The sequence below is a fragment of the Tigriopus californicus genome, chromosome 12 (assembly GCF_007210705.1).
Source record: "Tigriopus californicus strain San Diego chromosome 12, Tcal_SD_v2.1, whole genome shotgun sequence".
Taxonomy (NCBI): Eukaryota; Metazoa; Arthropoda; class Copepoda; order Harpacticoida; family Harpacticidae; genus Tigriopus; species Tigriopus californicus.
This window is the reverse complement of record NC_081451.1, coordinates 1,465,942-1,477,711: the sequence shown is the minus strand read 5'-3', so window position 1 is coordinate 1,477,711 and position 11,770 is coordinate 1,465,942. Positions and strand designations below refer to the sequence as shown.

Sequence of the window (11,770 nt, the reverse complement as noted above, 5' to 3'; positions counted from 1 at the left end):
TGTATTTGAATATTTTTAACTTTTGGGAGTAGAAAATAGACCAAACTTGGAGCTGTTTTCATAACGTTTATCATCAATTTTTTTAACTAGGCATAAATATGCCACCAATTTTTGGTCTCCTTGTGGTCTCTTGATTTCAACACATGCCCTTATAACCGATTTTAATTTTGTCTGGGCTACCAACAACAAACCGTCAAATGTGTACATGCGACAGTTTTTAATCAGATTAATCTTTACAAAGTTTCATGTAGAGAAATATTCCCGCTCTTACAACAAATACTGGTAACATTATACTGGTTTAATTTCCCTCCTTTACTGACCTGAAATAAACGGCAACAGCCGCATACTCATGGCATAAATTAGACGGCCCTCATTGGCGTGTATGATCCAAAGTTAAAAGATACCTAATTGTCGGTGCTTTACTTACAAAGAACTTTACTCGACTCTCAATTTGGCCGATAAGAAGGTCTGCAGTGACGGTCTGGCCTCGACTGATCTCGGGACTCAGCATATTGACGCTCAGGGAACGACCATGCGCCCGATTGAGTACCCTCCCAGAGAGACTGCAAGAGATAGCCAATGACGAGAATAGAACCATCGAGGCTTTCCCTCTCCTTTCCAGGGGAACGAGTATTCTGGATTATGGAGCGGTCGCTCTTCTCTTCAGCCATCGTTAGCGTGCCAATCCCCCCTTCTTCCACCGTCATCGATGACGGCGGAGGTAGGTCAGGATTGCCACTGGTAACAAGCGAATCCTTCCTCGGTATGGCCATTTTAACGATTTAAGCATAGATCAGAACGGCAAGATTTTCCAATTGCATAAAAACTATTTTGAAAGAAATAGTTCCTTCCTGACGTACGATTAGATCGTGCGACGTCAGGGGTGCATGCTTGTACCGTTTTTGTTCAGTTTGAACCATTGAACTGTTGAATTTTAACATTAATTTTCTCATTTTTGGCCATGTTGGAAAATTAACGAATACATTTTTTTCGGAAAAGGATTTTTTTTGGATTTTTCACACTTATTTCATGAACAACTTGAGTGCTCCATGGGGTTTGTCACAGATATTTCATAAAGGTGCTGTTCTCGCACATCTTGTTCCCAATTATACCATTTCGAGAGCACGTTCCATTTTGGTAACACTGCCGCTCTTCCTTTGGGAGCCACCATTTTGGTAGAGTCGCCCCCATTAGTGACGACACTCACTCTCGCTCTCTTACGGGTTGGTTGGCGGTGGGTCGGTTGGTCCACTGTTCCAGTCTTGTTCCACTACCAGTCCTGTTCCACTTCCACTACTAGTTGGAGCTCCCCTCTTGAGATCGACGTGTCCTCCTTACACTTTCATGAGGGTTTTGGCCAGAAATCCACAACCGAAATCCAGCTTTACTCTAAATTGTCCTTCAGTGGAACAAGCTCGATCTTCTCACATGATTCGGAACGAGGCTCCTGATATCGACAGAAGTCTTCAATAAACCAGTGTGCATGTGCATCAGTGCGGTTGTTGGTGACCTTCAGGACTGAGCGAGAGTGAGTTTGACCTTGGGTGGCGGACATTTTTAATTTCCAATCATGTGGATCTTGACAGCCATTCCTGCAGCCAAATCTGGCCTCAACAGCCTCCTTGTCCCCATGGGACAAAAAGGCGTCCTCTTCTTGGCTATCTGTGCCGTCCTCGTTTCCACTGGTAAGGTCCAAGCGTTGACGGCTAAACCTGGGACTGAAGCACGTGTTTGATCGTTAGACCCGATCCCACTGCCAGTCAAATCCAGACATTGATCTAATATTGCTAATGGCGGCAAGAGTTCTCAACTCGGATCGATGGAACCACTGTGTCCACTTTTCCTTTCCTTGGATTCACCCACACAAAGTACATTTCCAGGTGAATCCTGGGAGGGGTTGAGATTCGATTTGGTCACGAAATGCCGACGTGTGGCAAATGTTTTAGAAAAGCTTGACTGGGTTTGTTATAGTGTGGTCTACAGCACGTCCACAAATGATGCAATTAATGACCACCAATCATTTTCCTACAACGGATCCATAGTTCTATTTAATGGGGAAGATAATTGAGCCAATCAGGTATGAATGGAAAACGTTGCTGGACACTAAAGAAGACTGCGTGCCGAAGTTGTAGGATTATTATTTTCACATGTAATATATTTTATCGACTATAATGGTCAACCCTTAAATACATTTGAAATGTGGAAAATTGATCTGTCAATCCAGTTGAATCTATTGTGTTTGAGGGGTTTCGTGACTTGTGAGTCTTTTGATCATTGTTCAAATTTGTTCCACAGTTTCATGACCGAAGTATTTATCAACCTGTTAATTGGCACCATCATTATCTTCCATTTTCAAGGACCACCTAATGCAAAAGAAATAGGGATATGAAAGTGTTCAACTACCAACAAACTGTTCAAAATGTGAAGCTTGAAAATACACCGAAGACCAATTAACGCCGAACTTCACACCTTCTTTGGGACCCTAACCAAGTCCTGACCGAATTTGAGCTGTAAAGCTTCAATGATCAAAGTTTCCATTTCATTGTCATGAGTGATCTTTCACTCTCAAAAAGAGCCAATTCCGAGAACTTTTCGGCGCCTTAAAAACTTTGTTCCTGGACAGCAAAAGTAGTTGCTCGAGCTCGTGATTTTGAGACGGAGGCTTGCTTTGCATGACTGGGAAACCTTTGGAGCTGAATGGCACGTGAGCCCTCCCTGCCAATGGCATGGAAGCTTTCCCAACGCCCACCTTTCACTTTTCAACCTCTTATCTGTTAGGCCAAACTGCTTGGAAGTCCCTTGGCTTTTTGTTTTAGCCCGAGGATTGGACCGACAAATAGGGAAGAAATCCCTCTTAGCGGCTTTCAAAAAGGGGATTGCTAGAAGTATATGTGCAGAACAATAGTTGCAAGAGATGCGGAGAAATGGTGATTGATCTCTTATTAATAGAAGAGTGTCATTGACCGGGATTTGGGGATCTTCGCTCTTGTGTAGGAGGTATGCAGGGGGCAATCGAAACAATTTGTCAAACCAGGAGAGAACCCATGTAACAATTCATTACGGCGTACTTGCACTGGCAGTGGTCTAGAGGGCTGAATAGTGCAGAAACGACAAATGATACTTTTTTTTTATTTTTGATGTATTTCGAGACATGAGGTGCTCGCAACTTTGAGATTTTGATTGGTTAAACAACTGATGACAAAATCTAATTTGACCATGATTTTTTTAGGTTGGAACTAAAAGTTTTAATTGCTTGCATTGGCATTTTATAAAGAAAAAGTTCTCTTCGGATATTGTTCTCATGGTCATTTTGATCGGGTGACCAAAACCAAGTATTTGTGGTGGCACCCCTCCCCCTTCCCCACATCTCATTTGATTAATCGAGCATAACAATTACTAGATCTGTTTGGAATTGCCATTTTGACAACATCCTACCTCATTTACAATCTCTGTTTAAACATTACAATCTATTTGCACATCTTCAATTCTTTCAAAGAAAGAAAGTTAACGTTATATGCAGATCATATTCTCAATATCATTCTTGTCTTTCTTAAGTGTCACTTCTTTTGTTAGAGTATTCTAAACCACTCTTTGGCTTTGGTTCCCTTTATCCACTTGTTCTGGCAGCCTCTCACAAAAGGGAGGAGAGACATAGCGAACGAAAGGCTGGGAGGGAAAAGCATGAAAGTCATTAGCACTGACTGTGCAAAATTATCTTGTTATGCCATCAGCAATCCACCAATATTCTCTCTCTAAAAGATAGGACAGTTTCCCAGTGAGCCACGAAATCCGTGGTCATGTTCATGTTTTCCTCCGGGGGTAACGTGGCAATATTTGCAAACGTGTACCAAATCACTGATCTCTATCTCAAGGGCTGGATCGGTGGGCAAATCGATAACTCTTGGCGCGTGGAATTTTCCCCCTTCCTTTGTTGGATCCTCGCCCAGATGTAATAAGTTGCAAAGCGGCATTTGTTGATTAATATATTCCTCTACCTCGAGCCTTGGGTGGGTTGTTCAGACAACCGCGATCGGTTTGTAATGATAAAAATATGTTGATGAGACCCTGACATTAAATGGATCATGTCAGGAAAGGTAAATGAAAATCCCATTGACTCCACATTAGGGACAGAGAAGACCTCTCAATTGATTGTCGGTGTTTGATCAACCTTTTTCTTGTTAAGCCCCTGCCTCTTTGACCACTCAAAGTTAATCATTTTACTTCTTGAGCTCCATCATTTTATGTGCGAGGGGGACATAAATGGCGAAGATTGCTCTTGAGGAAAGGGGAGGACTGTTTCTCGTCCAATCAATAAACTCAACCCTTGACAAGGAGTCAAGTGGTTGTTGTTGAGTTCCAATTGACCGCTTGCGGTTTCGGGCGGTGGACGCGCTCATTCTTGTTCTAAAAACGAGATTAACTTAAAACAGACTGCTCCCTGGAGACGTGGACAACCAGGATACTTGTCTAAAGTCAATGACAAACTTGGAATGAAGGGGGAAGAATGTGTCAGGGTTGCGTCAATTGGTAAAGGATCACATGGAGTCTTGTTTTGTCTTGTAATAACTGGACAATGTTGCATCGATTCCAACACATTTGCAAGCTCACAAAGTCTTCCTCAAGGAAGAACTATTTAAGGTCACCCAACCTCTCATATTTTGGGAGGTCTCTGGTTCGCACTTTTCGCACCAATCTCCCATTACTTACTTCTAAGGAAAACCTCAAGCGCGAATTTCTAAAACAATTCAAAGACACGTCACAAAAAGTGATTGAAGAATACAAACATTCCTCATGAGCGACAACCAAACGTTTGAGTGAGTTCCAGGCTGTTCCATGAATGAAAAGTTCATGACAAAATCAAGGTTCGATATGAATCGACAAACCCTCAACAGACAAGAAAGTTATATCAACATCCAATGTGAATACCTTGGCAAAATACTCAAGCACTTCTCCCTGATCGAGAACCTTACTGTCGGTTAAGGGCAAGCTATAAGCGAATTAACCTTATCATGGAGGGATCCCACACTTTCCATCAGTCAATGGTGTGACACTTCATTTTGGGTGGAGTAGCATGCTTGGTCAATCTCGGATGGTTACGGTACGGACCACCAACACGCTTTTTCCCCTTGAGATTGCGTGTTCCACTTGTGTTTGATCTTATAAAGTGCGTTATACTATTACTTTCTTGCGGCTTTCCCCAATTTTATTTAGTCAAGGAGACTTTAAACTGAAGTAAAATTGATTATTAAGGTTTGATTATAATTTATGGAGCATATTTTGATGATGGTGAAGATAAAAAAAATGATGTCGCATGCATACCTATGTAACAGTTTGCTTAGAAATAGTAATCTATTAAAAAACCGACAAGGAGCAAAGGGAGCGTGAGCTAGAATCCCACTTATGGAAAAAAGTGTAAAAGGTGGTCAAAGTCATGAAGTTGAGAGGGTCGCTGTTAATGATATAATTTTCCTCTAGTCCTATACGTGCTTTTAAATACTTCACATACAATACAACAAAAATGATTGGGTAGGGAAATCGTCTTGCTGAGAGTTCGAAATGATACTCTTATTGCCCAAGTCTACCGCAGAAAAGAGTGCTTTATAACCCCGGAATAAACTTTTCTACCTAATCCTAGGGAGCATGCGATCCAAACAAAGAGGAGGGCGGGAGTTTGGTCCAGATTCGTGTCGATGACGTCACAGGAATATGAAAGCCATGTTCACCCCTCGTTGTTCGCTTGAGACCGAATTCAGAACCGGTCCAAAAGGGGACGAGGCGCCTCATAGCTAGTAACACTGGAATGACAGATCTTTAGCAGATCTGTTTCAATTACTTTTGAAATGTAAGTGATTACAAATATATTGCTTTCAAATGTAATCATTTCAGTTTCTTCACTTTCAACTGCAATTTTATCAACAATTATCAGTGAATAGTAATTCAAATATTTTCTCATATAAAAACCCACTTTCTTGGGCATAATCTTGACTCTCAACAACGCTGACATTTTGAACGTACAGCTAATTTGAAAGTTTTTACTCTGTCAAATCTTTGACCACTATTGACAAAGTTGCATCACCCTTTAAACACAAGAAAAACTGATGCAGCTGTTCAATACTTAGCCTGGAGGTTAAAAAGAATCTTGTTGAGCCTTATATTTTGAGTTTTGGATGTCTGTGACAAGTGTATCTGCCACTAAGGTCTGTTCGACAACCTTTCAATGGGCTTGCATTTCATTGTTTACTATTCCAGTGCATTTTGGGGCATTTAAAATGTAGTGAAACAAGCAGTCCTTGATTCAAGCAGAAAACACCATGGTGAAAAGATCTAAATGTTTTTTGCATTTCTAATGGCAATCACTTGACAAGTTATGATTTCAACCACTTTGACGTCAAATGTGGTTAATTACAAGTCCAATGACGTGAAGTTGTATCTACGACCTTTTTCCCACTTTCACTTGCAAGAACAGCTGCAACTATTGTTCTCAGGCTGCCAACTGATTAAGACCAACAAATCAGGGGCTTTGCTTTGGACTGTTGACATTATCCTATTTTGTCAGTGAGTTTGAGTTTTTTTCTGGGAAAATAGACAAAGCTATTTGCCCACACTGGTAACCTCAACGTGATTTGTACACACAACCTTCTGTTTCAGATTATCCCACCATGAATGAAATAGGATACAAAAGTAGAGTAATGTTAAAACCATTTCAAAAAAGTGTTCTACGTAGCTTTAGGTGTTCTAATACTGTTTTAGTACATCTCATCATGAACTGTGGGTAATGCAAGATAGAGTGGTTTGCTTCTGAATGAAGCTAAGAGTTTAGAGCATAATACAGCACAGCACAGCACAAGAGGCTCAACCTTTTTCTGATAAACTATTGCAGTGGAATGCTCATTCATTTCACGTTTTCAGAGTCTTGACTTGATGAAGATGCTGAGTCAGCATTCAAATGAGCAAAAATTGGTTCATCCATTTTTTGAAATGCAAACCTTTGCATTGTTGGCGCTAGAGGCATTACCATCAAGCAACTGGAATATGATCATTCAATGGTTACTGACATTAGTTAGCTCCCATAAAAGAGACACTCTTATTAACTTTGTTTTGATGCCCTCATCTTTGTTGATTGGCTTCAACCACAGCAGTCAAACAAGCCATCATTTCAATGGCTCCCTGAGTTCAGAATCTTGTGCTAAGAATTACGCACTTAAATGTATCTCAAATGAATTCTCGTTCCATTTGCACTGTGTGATGGAAACGGAAAGAAATGAGTGTCACTTATCTACCAAGAACTCTATGGCTAGCCAACCTGTTTTGAGTCATTTTGTCACAACCAAGCTACAAGAAAAAAGATCCAGTGAGCGTGTTTTTTTGAAAACATTACGTAATGCTTGAATTTAAACTGAGAGTCCACTTTTGAAGTGGTTCTTGTCCTAACCTGACACTGATGAAAGGTATTAAGGTTATCGGAACTACCCCTCCCCCCTCTCTCCGTGACATTCCAGCCATCATCAAGAATGCATGGCCACATGAATTATTGGTCTATTCAATACGGAGGAAATGGAGTGTGTGTCAATACTCTCCCATGACTTGCCAGAAGAATGACGACATGGAATGAACCGAGTCTCAATTATCGAAGCACATATAACCTCTTAATGTGGTCTCTGTAAATGGTCGCTGAATTTCGCAAACATTTACTTTTCCAACAAATTAACACTCAAATGAGATATGGGAGTCAATTGCTCCAAAAGCGATTACATCACGATATTAACGGGAGTTGTTGGAAGGAACTGGAGCCAAGGTAATCATTTTTAACATGGTTTGTCTATGTCAGTTTTATTTGTAGATAAATCGCCGATTGGGATTATAGGGAAAGGAAGCCATAGCGATGCAGCTCAGCTCGAAATGTTCAGAGAAGCACAATAGAAAAGAGCGGGAGTACGCCAAAAACAAAAAAAAGATCCACCCTCGAAGTGAATGGAAAAGCAGCACGCAAAAGAGGATGGACAGCTGAGCAAGCTTATCGGAAATCTCATTGTTCCAATAACCCTATGAGAAAATTGGGAGTGATAACGCATAAGGGCACCATGCAACGCTTGGTTGCCTGAAAATAGATCAATGCATCGTACATGCATCAAACACTTTTAGAAATATGTAGACAAGTTCCAATTCGACTTAGATGTTGATACTTGCACATAGATAAAAAATCTTGCTTTGACTATGAGTGCATGCTGACGTTATAAGTCCACAAAGGTTAATTTTCAAAGCACAGAATGACCCAAAAATGTCCAATCAAGTTTGAAAAGCATCTGCATTTCTTTGTGGAACAACTACAGTTCAATTCCTCAAATATTGTACATTTTTGTTTCGTGCAAAATAAGTACATTCAATGATACGTTTTTTGCATTAAATAAAAAAAGCCCTTTATTTACTCTTTTTTGATTCTGATATTCGTCAGTTTATGAAGAACAAAAATAAACCAAAAACCTGGACCCATATGGGCGGAGAAATTCTTAACTCATAGTCTCGACTCAGTTAGAAAAACGAGTCACAACAAATTGATATCCTCATCAAGGGGAGAGCAGGTTCGTTGAAAGGCGTTTTCCTTACAAATCAAGGGTTTTTGAAGGAATAATTCAGAAAGACATTTTTAGAGTAAGCAAAGCTTTCGACAATATACAGTACCTATCCCCCAAACAATCACATGGGTGCAAAAAGGTGTTGACGCATGTTTGAGTGCTTTTGATCTCTGGCAGGGACGGCTACCCCTGGACGGCAATCTCCCTTTTCTGCATAACAGAGGAAGGCCGACTTCTGCTCAACTCTGGGTGCTTGAAGTTCTTAACTAGCATACATCTAACTGGCTTTAAACGTTCTATGTTACAAGTTGACAAGGAGTAATATTTAAAATGACTATCTGATACGGCAATTCAATGCCTAATAAAGTAATTGTTCCACCTATTTGTTACAAAAATGAACATTTTTCTGGAGAAAAGCATATTATTTACTCTTACTGGCAGGATTACATTTAGCTGTCATTCAATTTTTTCTGTGACAATCATGTACAACAATGAAAACTGTGTTACTATCAAATGATATAGATTTACCATTTGTACATGTTGATTTAGATCTTAAACAAGCTTTAACTTTAAAACTGAATTGTGTGAACATTCATTCATATCTTAGAAAATGATTGTCAACCCTGTAGTCAACTACAAGTACATTATTGCAACCTTTTATCATAACATTACAAATATGAAGATATTAGATGATGACAATGAAGTAAACATTTAGCAAACACAAAAGATGTTTTTTTTTCTCAATTCTAATTTATGATCAATGTCCTTATTGAAGGCGTTGTTGGGGCAATAAGATAGGCAAACGCAATTTTATACTCACATGGGTCTATTATTTTTGGCACAATTTCAAAGGAATAACTTAATTCGCACTTTGATGTCCTTTTACCGATCTTTTCACTTTGATGTTTGCAAATTCTTGTGGTTCTACTATCCAAACACACAATCATAGAATATTATATACAGCTGGAGCTCCAGGATTGGATCTGTCAGGCCTGAGTAGCAATTGCGACCTGGACATGGTCCTTCAATACTGATTATTGAACACAATGGTCGCAAATGCACTTGAGAACTTGGGTTACAGATCATTCAACGTTCCTTATGACAGAATTTCCTGGCCAATGAAAGCTGTAATTGTTGTTTCATCTAGTAGCATGGATTGTCAAGTTGGCAAGCAACCTGTATGGCTTTCAAAAGTCAAGCTTGACTCCAAGTTTGGTGGAGAACCGGGATAGTGGGAGCCTTCACCTCAACCACCCTGGCAACACCGTCCTGATGGGCTTGGTCTTCAATTTGTAAGCTGAGCAGCCCAAATAAACTGAACAAAGTTCATCACTTCTGAATGTCACTCACTTTGGCCCCCAATTGATCTGTCTTGGGAGGCCTTCATACTCGAAATCCGGGGTAAATGACACTCCACCAGCGCCAGAAACCAGTCAGGTCTTTCTTGGGGGGGTACAGACCCTTTTAAATCTCCGAACACTATCACTTTTTACGCGAAATCCCCACTTACATTGATCGTAATTCGCACGCCATTAGTATGAGGAGTTTGTAGATCGATTTAAAAGTCAGCCTCTCGATGTTTTGGCGGGAAAGATTTGAAAAAGAGTATTCCGTCCGCGTTAGCCCAGCTGTTCCTGTCTCTGGATACCAAAGGGCATAAGAAGAATAGCGATAGCGAGTTAGTATCCCATTGTAAAAAGGTATACATATTTTGCAGAAATACAACTTGAAGAATATTTTGAGAACATCCATGCACTGGTATGGACTTATATGGCTTTGGTATTTTGCAGTCAACTTTGTGGAATATAATGTCATTATTTATCTATTTAATCATAAAAAATGTGTAAAATGGTTCCAAAGTGATGTAACGGGAAAACATTTAAATTAATAAATTTCAAAACAAAATCCTCAGACCGCTCAAAAATATACCATTTTAAGAAAATTGGTCAAGTTTTTACCATGTGTTTTAAAGATTAGTTTTAGACCTTTTTCATTAAGATATTTTTTCGGAGATTTGACCTCATTGATTCATTTGATACATTTCTTTCAAATGTACCGATCAGTGTGGCAACATTTATTTTGGCCCCAAAATGACTAGGAGGATAAGTTGAAGGAGAATAGTATGATATCTACATCGTATGTAGTTCTCCCCGAACTGCCCCTTTTCAGGGATTTCAATTCTTTTGTTTTGCATAAATAACAAATGAATAAAACCGGGATTCTTAATATGGGTCTCTTAATGATTCTATAGGATTCCATCAAACTGGTTTTGAAACCTCTGCCCCAAGGTAAAGTGGGGTCCTATGAAGAAAATTAATCAGAATGCTTCCCCTCCCTTTTGTGACTTATTCGACTTGACGGGTGCCTGAATCAAAAAGGTTTAAAGATCCACTCCAGTTCTAGTTACTGGCCCTCCAACAACATAACCATTTGCGCCCTTATTAGTAACGTCAGACAACCAAAACGTCAGACAACTCAAGAAAGCGGAATCGCCCTAACATTTGTTGGATAGTTTTTGGGAAGCCATTTGAACTTTTTGGACTGAACAGCTCTTTGTTAGCTAAGGCATTAAATTACAGTTTCAAGTCAGTCATTTTTGATAGAAACTTTTCATCTATAGTTGCATTTTTATAAACTGCCACATTTTCACTCATTAACATACATAAGAAATACTTCTAAGCTTGAAAGAGCTGTTTTGGGGCTGACTTTTGTTAAGTTTCAGTTTCCTATTTTTACAAATGTGTTTTTTCGAAACCCTAGGAAAGGTTTTTGTTTAATATCGTGTTCTGTATTTTGGTTTTATATTGCCATCACTATTTTTTTGAAAAGTAGTCCAATCACTTCCCAAAAAATGGCGATGACTCATCAGTCAGCTGCTGCTTCAAGGATCGAAAAATGGAGGTGGAAACTTGCCAAACTGATTTTTACCGCTATGATCTTTTCCGTGATCATGCAAGAGATTTATGCACGCACTCAATTTGATTTTTTTTCTTATTTCTAGGTGGTGCTATCAAATGTTGGGAGTGTAACTCCAAATATGATGCTCGATGTGGAGACCCGTTCTCCAATTACAGTGTGGCCATGGTGGATTGTGATCAACGACAAGATCAGATCAAGCATCTAGATATCAAGGACGGAGAAGAACTGCCAAAAGCTACCATTTGCAGGAAAACCTATCAGTCAGGTAGGTCAAGTTG

The 11,770-nt window shown here is 39.7% G+C and overlaps 1 protein-coding gene across 1 annotated transcript in view; it reads left to right on the top strand.

The window, feature by feature from the left end:
- The first annotated feature begins 971 nt into the window (after nt 1-971).
- Nucleotides 972-11,770, top strand: part of LOC131891560 (uncharacterized) — a 12,996-nt gene continuing 2,197 nt past the window's right edge. Inside the window, exons 1-2 of the mRNA XM_059241167.1 lie at nt 972-1,685; nt 11,575-11,757. Of these exons, the coding sequence (XP_059097150.1) occupies nt 1,571-1,685; nt 11,575-11,757 (298 nt within the window). The 5' untranslated portion in view covers nt 972-1,570. The remainder of the gene's footprint in view (nt 1,686-11,574; nt 11,758-11,770) is intronic.